General features: G+C 32.0%; 1 protein-coding gene across 5 annotated transcripts in view; it reads right to left on the bottom strand.

The window, feature by feature from the left end:
* The window catches only part of ZNF292 (zinc finger protein 292), a 148574-nt gene that overhangs the window by 74456 nt on the left and 57690 nt on the right, over positions 1-16428 (bottom strand). For 4 of the 5 annotated variants that reach the window (XM_072642766.1, XM_072642768.1, XM_072642769.1 and 1 more), the window contains 3 exons: positions 9194-9348; positions 8945-9023; positions 6629-6764 (listed from right to left, as the gene is read on the bottom strand). In XM_072642766.1, the coding sequence (XP_072498867.1) occupies positions 6629-6764; positions 8945-9023; positions 9194-9348 (370 nt within the window). Of the gene's footprint in view, positions 1-345; positions 6604-6628; positions 6765-8944; positions 9024-9193; positions 9349-16428 lie in introns of those variants that run through there. The other variant, XM_072642767.1, reaches the window with a different exon arrangement.

Raw genomic sequence — 16428 nt, 5'->3', positions numbered from 1 at the left:
CTTTATGGTGATAACATAAAATATACATATTTTTTGCAGTGATAATATCCTATAAATAATGCTGTTTTTTCTAATTACAAATGGAGTATAATACTTACCTAGTACTAATTTTTTTTTCCCCTCCCTTTGGATATTTACTCTTTACTCTTCTCTTAGTATTTTGTGAACTACTTCTAACACTTTAGTATAATGACTAAGTTCTGAATGTCTTGATTATTTAACATAGTTTCTCACCTTCAAAACTAAATGAATCACAGAAATCTCAGATTTGGAAGGTATCACTGAGGCTCTTTAGTTCAATCTGTATATGAAAGTACCAGAATGAGAATCCCCTCTACAACATACCCGGCAATACTAGGCAGCTCTCCAATGTCCTTTGGGCAACCTGCAACTTTGATTCTTTAAAGATTGTGGTGTTCCAAGATTTGTCACCTACAGCATATCACCTGGAGAACATTTGTGTTTAAAAAAAAGATGTGGTTTTGTACTCGGGCACACCTTGGGATCGCTGAAAGTATTGTGCAATTTACCAAATGCCAACCACTGTTTTCTTCCTTTTATTCAGTTCTGAGTCTTATCTGCAGTGCTCTTCCCAGGTGTATGCAATAATGTAATAATTCAGAGGACAGACCACTCAACTCTCTGTTTCAGCCTGGACAATAGGCATTTTTCATGCATTTGGTTTTTCCATTTTTCCCTGTCTGAATTGTCGGTAATCACAAAGAATGAAAGAATTTTGGATCAAGGAAAGTACTGCAATGGTTATTAGGTCCAACCTATGTCTTAATAAGAATTTCCTGTAAAATAAATCTCATTTTGTACTTTTCTCCATTCAATTTAATCTTACTATAAATATGGCCCACTGCTCTGGTCCATCAGATTTTTCTGTAACCTAACTATGGAGCACATTATATAGCCTATTCTAATTTTGTGTAAATTTTAAATATGATAACAATCCCATTTATGACTTCATCCACAATACTGACAAAAATACGAAGTAGCACAAGTCAAGGTCAGGTCATTAGCCACTAATTGATTATGCCCTAGGTCCATACATTCAAATAGTTCTAGTAAACAATGTCAATATATAAAAATCAAACCATACAGATATTATTACAAAATTTGTTATCTTTCTGGTTTCTTTTCTTCTATTCCTCCTCTAAATTTTTTGACCCCATTTTCCTTTTATCTTTTCCACATCTAACTCACTCAAGAAATTAAAAGATTAAACAAATAAAATAAATGTTAACAACACTTAGTTTGATCAAAATAATAGGTATACAGGGCAAGAGTTTTTCAAACATCTGTAAGAGAAAAAGTGTCATTAATTCCTGTGTTATATTTAGTTTAGTGTCACATAGGGAATACAATGTGATTTTAAATAGAAGTTTAAAGAAAATATAAAAATAAAAATGACTATTTTGGCTTTAAATAAGTCAAAGATATTAGCTTCAGTTTCTAATTCTATCTGCTTTGAAAAGGCAAGCTAGAGATGCACAAAAGACGGAAATTATTTCAAAACAATCCTTCAAAGGCTCAAGATGAGATCACTGTAAAGAAGTACTTTTGAGAGATGGCAAACATGTCAACCAAACAGATAGCTGGATTTTCTAAAATTCTAAACTGAAAAAAAGATAACTCGATTGAGAAAATGAGCAAAGAGGAATTGTTATAATGAAAATCAATGTCACGAAAAGTGGATTTAAATAAGAAGGTAAAATTAAAGTTATTAATTGAAGGTTTTGAAGAAAAGGGAAAAAATAACCTTTGGGCTACAGGACAAATCTAGCCCTCAGGAAAAAGGTAAAGTTCATCCTGGCTGTAAGCTGGCAAAAATACCATACAGATTGTTATGAAGCAGTTAAGGAGCTCCTAAGTTATTAAACAAGTAATCAGCTTTTAAAAGAGAGAGATAAAAGGTGATAACCTAATTAGAAATCTAAAACTCAAGTTAACTATAAGGGTGTGTGAGATAAAAATACCAGCACTTATCTCTGCCTCTCTATTCTCAGTCCCTTTCCTTCTTTACTCCCCAGTTCAGGAGTTATCTCCTTACTATTTCCCCAATTCTCATTCTCTTTTCCTTAACTGGCTATAAAATGGGACTTAAGTATTTTATATATTTTTCTAAATATTTTCAACAAAGTTTCATGCTCCTTGCTCCTATTTTAAAAGTGAGCTGAATTGTACAAAATAATCATGAATTCATGTAATGTCCTTTCTTTTCTTTGCGTACATGGAAATCATCATGACTGATGATGTTTGTCAAGTAAAAAGTAATAGAAACATTTTAAAACAGCAAGATGGATACATCATATTTCATGATAAAAAAATCCTAAAATTAAGGTAAGAAACTGAACAAGTTAGATATACCAAAAATAAGTTCCCCCCCAAAAATTAAGTTGGCTTTTACATATTTGAGACCCCTCAGTCATTTTCTTTGGAGCAAATGACAACAGAATATTAAGAACATTTGTTTACAAAATATTTTATAAGGATTAACTAATTTTGAGTTTCACATAAACCTTGAGGAAGTGCTGTCAGCATTAGCTCCATTTTTCAAATGAGGAAACTGAGGCTGAGAGGTTAAGTGATGTCTTTTGGACATAGAGTTACAAAGTATCAAATGTGAGATTTGAATTTAAAAGTCTTTCTGACTTTAGGTTCAACATCCTAACTACTTTACCAAAGGAAGAAACTTTTCTGACCTATTTTAGGCATTTTTAAAAATGTTTGATAGATATCATAAAGTACATCTTATTAGTTTTAAAACTACTATTTGAATGGAAAGAAATGTTCTTATTTCACTCACCTTTAATAATTCATAAAACTTTAATGATGTAGAAAAAATGGAATATTAATTTTGTTACTATTGAAAAAGGTTAGTTTAGTTCCAACTAAAGCTGAAATTTTAAGGATTTAACTTCATTCATTCATTCATTCATTTCTACTTGGGATCATTTTAGCCCTTCAATAAATAAAGGATTTTCCCCCCACATATTTAAAGAAAATAGTTTTTATCACAGCCTTTACAGCACAGGGAGCTATGATTTTATTTAATTAAATTTGAAGAAAGAAGAATTCAGAGTTTAGGGAACAAGATTTAGTTAGCTCCAAGTGAAGTATTTGCGATTTGATTGTTTAATTTACTAAATAGTATTTTATTCAATACCACCAAAACTGAAATTTTTTAAAAGCTCACTAGTCTGTAAGGGTGCCTTATCACTTTTTTGTTTGTATCAAGAAGTATAGATTTACTGGCTAATTTCCAAGAGAAGGAAATCATAAGAAGTGAGAAGTCACATTATCAATAGTGCATTTCACAAAACTTATTTACATTTATACGTATATAATAAATACAATTTTTATTTGTTATAATATTTTCTTAATTTATGCTTTGATAAAATGTAAACTCCCTGATACCAGAGGCTGCTTAATTTTCATTCTTTCTATCCCCAGTAACATAAGAAGGTATTAACCCATATAGTAGGCACTCTAAAAACTACTTGTTGATTATCTGGTGTCTTCAAATTCCAATTCATAAAACAATTTCCTAAATATCAATCCCTAAAATACCCTACGGGTTATTTTTTTGTTTAAGTAAAGGGGGATTCAATGAAGTCTTATTCCTACCCATAGGTTCCATTATTCTTTGAACTAGCATGCTGTTTCAGCTAATCTAATAAATAAGTACAGAGATATCAACCAATTTATCTAAAAGAAGATATTTAACAGAATAATTATTAAATGTGCTGAGCCATGTACTGACTGCATGCTTTATTAAAATGATTACCTGAAAATAAAGTTTGATGTAGAGAAATTTAAATAAAATATTTAAATCCAATTTAACAAAATTAATTTTAACAATTTTAACAAAAAACTTGTACTTACTAGAATATATGTCATTAAATACATACTTAGATAATGCAGGGAACTTTTTAAGGGAAATTTCAGAGTTTTTTTAAACTAAATTAAATTTCCAGCACAGTATTCATGTAATATTAAAATATCTAAGTATTATCTATATACATAATATATTTATATTAGTATATTTAATATATTTATAATACATTGAGTTTAAGTGGCTCTATCATCGTGATATGGAATTTTTTTTCTATCTAAAGTCAATAATTCACAAAAAAATATTAATTCAAGACATATAAAAAGAAATTTAATTTAATGACTTGTTCAGGTCATCACTTTTTTTTTAAGATAACAGAGTAGTGTGGTATATTGAAAAAGGATTCTGGACTAGAAATTACAAAAGACCTAAAGAATTATTTTACCATGGATAAGCCACTTCACTTTCTCATCTGTAAAATAAGGATAATAATATCTACAATACCTATTTCAGAAGGCTCTTATGAGACTCAAAAGACAATGTATATAAAAGTAAAACTTTAAATGTGATATAAACGACAGCTATTATTAAGAAGAGGAGCTATGAAATTTAAGAAATACAACAAAAAATATTCAATTCTACATTATGGTCTAAAGGGTGGGATGAAAAGAGGGTAAGAAACAAGGAAAAAGGAGGGAAATCAACATTTCAATGATAATAACAAATGATTCTCTTAATGCTACCGTACAGTTAAAATATAACCACAGGAATTCAAAATATGCTTTTCCACTTAGAATTACATGGCATTTGCACATTTAATTCGGAGGATATAAGAACTAGGAGGGGATAATACTTCAAGAGCTCTTTGGGGCGGTTGCTCCAGGAAACTCATTTCCCCAGCTAGGCTGAATGAATAACAAAGGTTCCAAAAAGACACTACCCTGAGTTAACATTCAAGAGAGGCAAACATATACACAAAGATAAAAGAACAAAAGACAAGGAGAGAAACTGAAAGATAATATGTTGAGGTGAGTGTGTAAACTAAATTGCTTTGGTTCAGATTTAGAGCTGGAAAGGACTTCAGAAATCATCTATACTAACCCATTCATTTTTTTCAAATGAAGAAACAAAAGGGATTTAAACCCTCACAGAGGGTTTAAGTCACTTGCCCAAGGTTCACATGTATTAAGAGACAGAGTCAGGATTTCAGCCCAGAACCTGTGACTACAATCCAGGGTTCATTCCACTAAATCATCCTCGTACCCTATTTTTAGGTAAATCTATGTCTCAAATCTTGAACATTTCTGGATTTGGAAAAAATAAAGTGTACTTTATTTGCTAAAAGGAGATACTTTTTTTTTTTTGGGGGTTAGACCAAGTGACTAGATTTTAGGAAATATTAGGAGTATCACAGTCAATTATAATTTGCCCTTTGGACCTTGCTCCAATCACTATCCTTTCCTCAAGTAGGAAAAAATATGTTTCTAGTTTTACTTTCAAACTTTACAAATGTGTTGTTTTTTAAAATTAAAGGCTTCAGAATTCTCTAGATTTTTCATGTGTATAGCTAACTATTTACCTTGGATATTCAAAAGACTAATTTCTTAATTTTTATTAACAGAAAAGGGCTTGTCATTCAAATATCTGAATATTACACTGAAAACATTTATTACACTGAATCCTAAAAGAAGGCAAAAAAAAAAAATGCCATCCCACAGAAAACAAAAACAGAAAAGTACAGATTCCTCATAGTTCCACTACTAAGAGGGGGATCTGGGCATTATTCTCCCCCAATTTTTGAGAAAAGCTGCACTAAACTTAGCAAAATGAAAAACCTTAAGGACACAATTACATGCTTTATATACACTGTATAGACACACGTATGTTATGTATTCATAATAATTTGACATAGTGTCATTCATATTATTCTGACCAGATGTTAATTTCATGTATGTAGGGAGCCCCCCGGGGAACTTCTTTTATCAAAGCAGATTGGTAGCTTCTTTGCAATTTGTGGAATGGCTAAATCATTCCTATTAACAGAGTAACTTTGCAACCTACTTTGAGTATGATGCCACTCAATTTCCTTGAAAATGGGTTCATTATTACTTAAATCCAGTTGGGACATCTTTAAAGCAAATAACATTGAAGATGGAGGTAGTGGAGTACTAGGTTTGGAGTTAGTGGACCTGTGTACAATTGCCAGGTTTGCCCTTACTACCTGAACGACATTGGGTAAGTTACTTTCCCTCTGAGTCTCACTTTTCTCATTTGTAAAATAAGAGGGTTAAACTATAAGACCTCTAAGATTTCTTTCTAATGCTATATCTACAAAATGCTATGATTATAAATTAGCAAGAAAATCTAGAACGGGGCAATGGGCTCTAGTGTTAAGAGTAATGAAACATGAATTGAGACCAAAGTTTTTATTACTGTGAGTCTAGAGAAATCATTTTCCATTCTTTTTAAGTTTCTGTAAAATAAGCTGTGCATCCCTCAAAGCATTCAAGCAAAAATTGACCACTTAAAGTACTCCTGTAGAAGACCTAAAAGGTCACTTCCAAATGTAAGGTTCTCTGAATTCACCCTCTCCTGACCTTCTTGACGGGTAAGAAAGAACCTTGAGGATGAATGGAATCAAACACAAATGCACTGAGCACTTCAAAGGAAATTTTACTTAAAGAGAATTTTTAAAAGTGATGTTCTTAAAATAAGATTTCACAAAATTATTACATGCTCATTTTTATATTTTGACAGATATATTTTCTCTCTTTCTACAAATTTTACCTTTTTCCTTATCCAATGGTTCCTGGGAAAGAATTGCATGCAATACTGGGTTTTTCCACACCCCAGACTCTTGAGCAAGAGTAGCTAAAAAATGCAATTCACAGCTTCCATTCTCCATCAGCTTTTTATGAGCTACCTATAAACATCAGAAACCAGAAGAATTATGATTACATTTTTAAAGCAATACCAAAGCATTTTGAATTTCAAAACATAACAAGAGCTAGGTGACTCAGTGGATAGAGCATTGGACCTGGAGTCAGGAAGACCTGAGTTCAAATCCATACTCAGACACTTGCTAGCTGTGTGACCCAGGGCAAGTCACTTAACCTCTAATCTACTAAAGAAGAAAACGACGTAACCTTATAACAAGGTCATGAAGAGTTGGACAAGAATGAATGACTAAACAATACAACTTTTGAAATAGCTTATAGTTAATCTGGAAAAAAATCCCTCATATTACAAGATGCTTCCTGCTTTCATTTTTGATTTTAAATAATCTAAAAGAGCAAAAAAGCAATTATAAAACTTAATTTCTACTTTTTACTGAGAGAATTAATATTATAGAACAAATACAAAAACCTGAATATATTTCATCCAACCTGGAAGACATCAGAATTGCCACTCTACAACACTGATTTTAAACTCAAGTGTAGATCAGAAAAAAAATTTAAGCCAATATATGTTGATACAAGTACCATCATAATTTCTGCATAAAATATTCACAAAATTCTCTAAAGAAAAAAAAAAGAGGTATGCTTTCATTTATAAATGATACATCTTTTGCATTTTTACTTTAAATTTTATCTTGAAATTATTTTTTACAAATGTGTTCAAATTTTATTTAATTTTGCCCACAAATTATAAATTAAATTCTGAAGTGTACATACACATCTTTTTCTTAAAATATAAGGCAGACTTGTTAATAGTACATAATATATTTCTCTATTAAAATAAAGAAGAGTAAATAAAATTTCTTAAAAGTTTTAGAAAGACAACAAAACAAATAGGATAATTTTCTTTATCATTCACCCTTGCACAAAAGGTTCACCTAGTTGGTAATAATTAGGAAAATGTGCAAAGTAGCTCAATATTACACTTGTACATAAAAATCTACAAACTGTCTTTTGTTAGCAAAGTATGTACTTGATAAACTTAGTACTCATTATGATCTAAGCTCCACGATGTGCTATAACTCTAAAACAGGCGGAAAAACATGTATAAAACATGTATAATATAAATTTTAGTATCAAATAATGTAACATTGCATTTTATTTTAGGCAAAGGTAAACATAAGCAAATTTTAAAAGTTTCTCAGGCAATTTTTTTTTTTAACTATTGCTATTTTTAAGTCTGTCACTGCCTAATAAAGCTTATACCATTACAAAAACTGATAAAGTTAAAAAGGTATTAGAACTCTTTATAGACACATACTATGACAGCTCGTAGGATGGATTCTGCCCCATTATTAGAAATATGTATTATTAACTCAATTAATTAAATCACCCTACCAATATATTTTTAAAATTATCTACAATGCACTTAGCTCTGTTTTTAGTTCTGAGGAAGATATATAAGGGAGTATAAGATGTGGTCTTGCACTAAAAGACTTTGTATCTCTTGTTCCTGGGTCAAAGCTAACAAATAAGACAAAAATTAGAGAAAATTAAGTACTCCCTTAGTGATATGATGACTTTTAAGTGCAACAATAAAACTAAATGGGAATCCCTCGCTTCCTTCAAGCATCAACTTAGGTGCTCCTTCCTATAGGCCAATCTTGATACACTCACTTCTTCCAGTTACTATTGCCCTTTGTTCATCTCTGAAATGACTTTGCATTTCTTTGCATACTATGTATATCTTTTTCAAATATACTTTAGTAACAGGAAACAATTACATAGACTCTATATCTACTTTCTGGTGCACGTGGAGTTTCTTCCCAGCAGAAAGTAGACCTCTTGAGGGCAGGTACTGTTTTTTGTTTTGTCCTTAATCCCAGTGTTTAGAACAGTTCTTGAACATAATAAGCACTTAATACATACCTGCTGAATGAATGAATTATCTATAATATCTTCTTTAGAAAAGTTTAAATTAATTGGCTTAACAAAGTTGGATAATAAATTGGATATTTCTAAATTCAAACATGGGTAGCTGCCTTCCCCTGAAAATCCCAAGTTGACTGACCGTCAAAGAACAGTGCAAAAGCTAAGGAGCCTATTAAAATGTACGTGCTTTTTTTACTGCCTACTATGAATTGAAAGTTTTGCATTTTAAAATATGAGGCAAAACCATTAGGACACAACTACTACAAATTCTTACCTGCACCAATGCCTGAAACTCTTTCCACTGATTATCAGATAATTCAAAGGGCAGACACAGTAAAAGCTCAACACAGCTTCTGAAAAGCACAAAGTTAGTAAGGATACACAGATGAGTCAAGTAAAACTGAGTGATTCTTGTACTGACAGATTTAACTCAATCTATTGAACATTAAAATTTCTTAAGATAATTTCTAAAAGATCATAAAAATCTAAATCTAGGATTTGATTTACTGAAAAATATACTTACAATGCCAATCGTTCCAGCACCAATGCTACATTTTCACACTCAGAGGTAAGATAAGGTCGTGCTTTAGCATAGCTTTGAATAGCCACTGTGTAAACCTCCAACAAAGGTAAAGGATCTTCTGAGGTTTTCCATTTCTCAGCATATTCAAGGAGTGTCTATTCAAAAGAAATAACAGGTAATGCTAAAAATAAAGCAGATCTTAAATTTCATTCATTAGAGGGAGAGAAACCTCAGTTTTTTGAAAATTCAAATAATTCACAAAATCTCAGAGTAAGAAGAGAATGAAAAGTCCAGAACAGGAATGCCTTTTACATTATGTTGACTCATGGTGATCACCCAACTTCTGTTTGAAGATCTCTCTTGCTTCATATCTCACTACATCCAGAGGCAGCTTATTCCACTACTGGACATCTGGCTCCTAGTTCTGTTCTTTCTCTGAGACTAATTAAGAAGTAGACTGAACTGTCTGAAAAATGGAAGAAACAGGTTCTCTTAAACAATTCTCTTTAAGTTAGTATTTTAATTAGACAAAAGTCTTGTTGTTAATTCAATCAAAAGAAGTAAATTTCACTAATGTTGGTGTATGAATAACCATGATTTACTTTCCCTGGTTAAAAAAAATTACAGATGAAATAATGTCTCAGCTAATTTAAGGGGAGTTGTTTCAAATCATAAGATGTTTAAATAACTTACTTTTAGCCTAACTAGAATACTTTTAAGCTAAATAGCACCTTTGATCTAATAATCTCAAGAATAAGGATACAGACTATTTCTGTGATTTCACTTATGTAGAGTACTTTCTCTGCCAGTGCAGGTAAGTAGCACCTTTTCTGTAAACTAGAGAGGTGCCTTAAGGCACAGAGAGATTAAGGGCCTTGCCCAGGGTCACACACAGCCAGGACTAGAAGCCAAGTCTTTCCTGGCTCTCAATTTTCTAATCCACGCTTCTTTTTAATAATTTCACACATATTATTACAAAACGTAGAAAATAGGGTGTTCGTAGTGTTCTATTTGGCTTTGCTACTTTAAAATCCCAATGATTAAACTGAATGTTTGTTATCAGATAAACTGAACATTTTTAAGATTTAGCATAATTGGAAGAGCCTTTTGAGCCCATGCAATTAAACCTCCTTATTACACAGAAGAGGAAACTAAAGCCCCGAGGGGTCAAGTGTTACACAGGTAGCAAGCGGCAGAACTAGGATGTAAAGTTGTTTTCTGACTCTGAACTAATAACTCCACTAAAATGAACTGCTTATGGTAACAAGTTTCAGTTCAAGAAATGAAAGATATTGTAGAATATGCAGTGGTTAGGGAGGACAGTCTGCTGGACTTGAAGGCAGGAAGATCAGGGGTCAAATCCTGCCTCTGTAGCTGTGTAACCCTCCACAAATCACTTATATTCTCAGAGTCCCAATTTCTTTATCTGTAAAATGAAGAAGTTGGACAACACGCTCTCTGAGATCTCTTCTAGCTCCAAATCCATCACTTAGTTATATCTATGATTAAAATTAAATCTATAATCTTCAGTTACATAACAAGTTTCTATTATATAGAAATGAGTAAAAAAAATTTAAACAAACCTTTACAACGTCAAGGCATTTTTGGAAATGTCCAAGCTTTTTAAACATCCGAACTGACTTTTAAAAATATTAAGTATAAAAGTGTCAGAAATCTATAAAGAAGTTATGCTAGAGTGAATGAAAATGTACTATGCTTTTAAGAGACTGAATAAATGAAGGAATTGGTAGTGATAGATGAAGATTTCAAATGTTATTAATTTTCTTGCAATTACTATTTTAAAGCTTCATGGTTTATTTTTAATCATTGGGACTCTAGACATGTATTATTACATGGCAATAAATATCTCTAAAACCAGTCATTCACAAGTGTGTTTGGCAGACTTTGGTCAAGGACTCATCAAGGTCAAGCCTAAATTGCACATTCCTAAGAAAAGAGGTGCACTGGTGGTAAATATGAGATTACATTTTCACCGTCACCATGCCCTATAATCAGACATGCTGTTCTTGTCTCCTCAAAAGAATGTAAACTCATTGCACTTAAAGACTATCATCCTTTGTCGTTGCATCTCCTCTCCATCCCCCTACAAGCCTAATAGATGTTTTTAATAAATGTCTGCTGATTGGATGATTCTCCAAGATCACACAGTAATCAATGGTGGAGCCAGAACCAGCAAAGTCAAGTCTTCTGATACCTAGGTCCCATATTCTTCCCAGCATACCTTACACAAAAAGAGTTGTAACAGAAGGAATCAAAAGACAGACAGAAAGCAAAGGACACTTGAAAAATGTCCTCATGGAAAGTTATAATAAATTCCCTATGTATTTGGATTTTTACTAGAGAATTAAATACATATCTTCTAGAGCAAGAAAATATGACAAATTAGGCTCAAAGTCACATTACTTACTTCCTTGAAGGAATACTAAAGAAAGAGGAAAAGATGAAAGATCAAAGTCACTAGGATTTTAAATTTTATGCATGTATAAGCTAAATTATACTTTTAACCCAAGAAATAGTAACAGTAGGATAAATCTGCATTGCTCTGAGTTTTAGCTATAACTATACTTTCAGCTATAACTATAGTTTCCTCCTCTAGAGATATCAATCAATTATATTTAATTAGACACTTCAGTTAAATATTATTAATAAGTTGTCATGGAGCCATGAGAAGAACACACACAAAAACTTAATTGGTTAGTTTTGGATTAATTTTCCAACTACAGTATGGCAATGAAGTTGGAAAGGCTACAATTTGCATTAAATTCTAACAGCATTAAGTTGTCAGTTAGAAGTTTTAAAATGAGAAAAATTACTTAAAAGATATAAATGGCTAAAGCATGGTATAAAACTGAAATTAATTTTACTTTGTTCTATGATTTATAAAAGCAACAAAAGCAAAACCCCACAAGTAAACTACACACTGAAAATAAGGGCTATGCTATAGTTCTTATTAACATACAACTTGCCTTGACAAAGTTAAATGAAGATGTCAACTCTAAACTTTGATTTAAAGTCTTCTTTTTAATATGAATAAAGATGATAAACTTGGGTAGAATAAGCTATTTTTTTCCTGTCAAATGTAAGCTCCCTTAGAGCAAGGAGTGATTAATTTTTGTCTTTGTTCTTCCAGCTCCTAGCACAATGACTAGACTGCAGTATAGAAAAAGTTTAGGATCTGAGATGGAGAACTGGACCTCAGAGGCTTAATAAATGCTTGTTGAACTGAAATGAATTTGGTTTTTCACTATACCTTTTTCATAAAGTTCTTCATTTTAAAGATATAAGCCATTTGTTACCTAAGAAAATAGGAAGAGGTAATTTTTTCTACAATCATCAAATGATCTACTCAAGGTTAATAATGATTAAAGTCACTGAAAGCCATTCCCCAATAGATAAATGGTCGAATTTTGGGAAGAAATGTCCTCAAAAGAATTGTAAACTGTTAACAATATGAAAGAATGTCCCAGATTACTAATAATCAAGAAATGAAAATGAAAACAACTTTGAGGTTTCATCTCATATGTAACAAATTGGGAGTGATAAAAAAAAGTATGAAATAGTAAATCTTGGAGAGGTTGTGGAAACAATGGAGGGCTAATACACTGTAGACCTGTGAAATGGTCAAACCATTAGAAAGCATGTAAAATTTGTACTTATGCAAACTGAGGAAAATTATGTAAAGTAAGTAAAATATCCATACCCTTTGATCCAGAGATTCCACTACTAGGAATTCACCCCAAAGAAGTAAATAATAAAATGAAAGGTTCCATAACATTTATAGGTCCCAATACATCTACAAATTTTTTTGTAGTAGTTAAGAACTGGAAACAAAGTAGATACCCATGAATTGGGTTAAGTTGCAGTACAGGAAATGTAAGAAAATCTTAGCATGCTTTAAAAAATAATGAGTGTGATAAATACAAACTGAAGTAATAAGCAGAGCTAGGAAAATAAAATACACAATGACTACAACAACATAAATGGAAAGAACAAAATGGTCACCTTAATATATCTGACACATGTGGTGTTGCACTGGGACTCAGTCCCTTTACTCTGCAAAGAAATGGGGGAAGAGGTGCTTTCTTAGAGCTCTTTGGGGCCAAGCTTGGTCATAACCATTTCACGGTATTCAGTTTAAGTCATCTAAAAGAGTAATTTCAATTAAATGAAACTGAAAAGCTTCCACAGGGCGCATGCCTGCATGTGAATGTGCATGCATGTGCGTGTGTACACTCATACCTTAATGCATATTGGATAAGGAAAGCAGGGGAATGGGGGTAGGAAGTGACATCTTTGACATAGACAATTAGCAAAAAGACATAAGGCCAAAAGCCATTCAATAGTAGATAACTGGTCAGAGGATCTGGACAAACATTTTTCAGCTGACGAATTCTCTGTTATTGAAAACCATAGGAAAGAATGCTCCAAATCACTAATAAGAGAAAACCTTGAGGTTTTATCTCACACTGAACAAATTGGCAAAGATGACAAAAGATAGAAATGGTTAATGTTGGGGGTGGGGGTGTGTGAAGATAAGATCACTAATGCATGTTGGTGCAGGTGTGAATTAGTACAAATACTCTAGATAACAATTTGGAATTATGGCAAGGAATTGGATAAAATGTTCCCACTCTTTGACCCAGAGATCCCATTGCTAGGCACATACCCCAAGGAAGTCACTGATAAAAAGAAAGTCCTTATATATAATCCAAAATACTTACAGCCTAACTTTTGAGGGGTTGCAAAGAACTGGAAACAAAATATATTAACTGGGGAATGTCTAAACAAATTATGATTCATTACATGAATGTAATGCAACATTATTGTTCTACAGGAAACCATGAATACGATGAACAGAGAAGCATGAAAAGACTTATAAGAATATGAAGTGAGAGAGTGAAGAAAGCAGAGCCAGGAAAATACACGAAACGACTACAACTAAATAAATGTTAGAACCAATACAAAACAACTGAAAGTGAATATTGTAAAATTACAAAGAACAAGCATGGCTCCAAAAAAATATAAAAATACGCCTCCAACCTTTGTTGAGGTTGGAAGTCTACACATTTTGGAACACTACATGTAATTTGGGATTTTTTTTTCAATATTTTGATAAGTTTTGCTGATTTCCCTCTCTTTTTCCTTTTAAAAATACTGTTACATGAAATGGTTTTTTTGGGAGGAAGAATGATGAAGAGGAAAATTTAGATAATGTAAAAATAGTATCAAAAAGAAAACAGCTTAATTTAAAATTGTTTAATTAAAAAAGCTATCAGCAGTACTAGATCTTAAACTATATTATAAGGTAGTACTTATCAAAACTATTTGGTACTGGCTAAGAAATTGCAATATAGATCAGTGGAACATAGTGGACATACAATACACAGCAGCAAGTGATTATAGTAACGTTGTGTTTGACAAACGTAGAGATTTAAGCTTTTGGAATAAGAGTTCATTATTTGGTAAAATTTGTTGGGAAAGCTGGACAGCAGTCTGGCAGAAATTAGGCATAGATCATTATCTTACATTATTTACCAAGACAAGGTCAAAATGAATAATTGACCTAGATATAGAGGGAGATATCACAAGAAAATTAGAAGACTATGGAGCATATTATCAATCAGATTTGTGGACAGGAGAACAATTTTTGAATAAACAAGAGATAGAGTATTGTGAGGTATAAAACAGATAATTTCTACTACATTTAATTAAAAAATTTTTGTACAAATAAAACCAACGTAGCCAAGATTAGAAGGAAAGCAGAAAACTGGGAAAAATTTTTATAGATAGGTTCTTAGATAAAGGTTATATATATCTCAGTTATATAAAGAACTTCAGCAAATGTGTAAGAACATGATTCATTCCCCAACTGATAAATGATCAAAGGATATGAACAGGTAGTTTTTTTGATGAAGAAATCCAAACTAGTTACATGAAAAAATGCTCTAAATCTAAATGCTCTAATTAAAACAACTCTGAGATACCATCTTATACATATCAGATTAGCTAAAAGGACAGAAGGGGAAAGTGACAAATTAATGTGGGAGGGAATGTGAAAAATTGGGACACTAACTAACACACTGTTGGTAGAATTGATCCAACCATTTTGGAGAGAAATCTGTATGCCCAAAGAGTTATGCCCTTTGACACAGCAATACTATTAGGTCTGTTTTCCAAGCTGTCTGGGGAAAAAGGAAAATAACTTAGATGTTCTAAAATATTTATAGCAGTGCTCTGTGGTGGCAAAGAATTGGACACTGAGGAAATGTCTGTCAATTGGGGAATGCTAAACAAGCTGTGGTATATGATTGTCATGGACTACCACTGTGCTATAAGAAATGATGAGCTAGTAGATTTTAGAAAAATGTGGAAAGACTTGCATGAAATAATGAAGAGTGAAATGAGCAGAACCAAGAAAACCTTATAGATAGTAAAAGTAATACTGTTCTAAGAACAACTTTGAATGCCTGTCATTGAATATTATACTCAAATCAACTACAAAGGACCTATGAAGGAAGGTGTTCTCCACATTCAGAGAAAAAACTGATGAGATGTATAGTATGGTATTGTGTGTGTGTGTGTATACACATACACACACACACACACACACACGTGGACACATATACTTTTTTGTCTAAGGGTATCCTTATCTAAGGTGGGGTTGGGAGGGAGAAAAAAGTGCACAGCACAGAACAAAAGAAAAATCAGAAAGAACCACAGAAAACAATGTGTAGTATATTACTTACATAATTTTAAAAAAGTAAATGGCATAAAATGGAAATCCATCATTTTATACTGAATCTTCTTTTTATATTGTGCTATATACATGGAAATTATCTTTGTCTTTGTATTTAAGTTCAAAATGAATACAAAATTTTTTCAAGTGTCTAATGTTGATATCTTTGACCCAAAGATTCTGCTGACAGGCATATACTCCAAGGAGGTTACTGACAAAAAAAGAAAGGTTCTATTTGTCAGTTATTTTGAACATAGATTGGTTTTTGCTGAATTTTTTCTTCTTTAAAAATTTCTTGGTTATAAGTGATATCTCTTTAAATATGGGAAAGAAGGGATATAGGAAAATGTAAACAACATAAAAACAAAACATAATAAAAACCTATTTTAAGATAAGTCTGACCTTTTCATTATCCACTACTTGCCCTATTATCCAGAGGATCAAATATAAAGCACTCTGGCTTGTAAGACAACCTAGC

Source organism: Notamacropus eugenii, chromosome 2, assembly GCF_028372415.1.
Source record: "Notamacropus eugenii isolate mMacEug1 chromosome 2, mMacEug1.pri_v2, whole genome shotgun sequence".
In the NCBI taxonomy this organism is placed as follows: domain Eukaryota; kingdom Metazoa; phylum Chordata; class Mammalia; order Diprotodontia; family Macropodidae; genus Notamacropus; species Notamacropus eugenii.
Note: the sequence above shows the minus strand (reverse complement) of the source record. Positions and strands in the feature narration are given on the sequence as shown.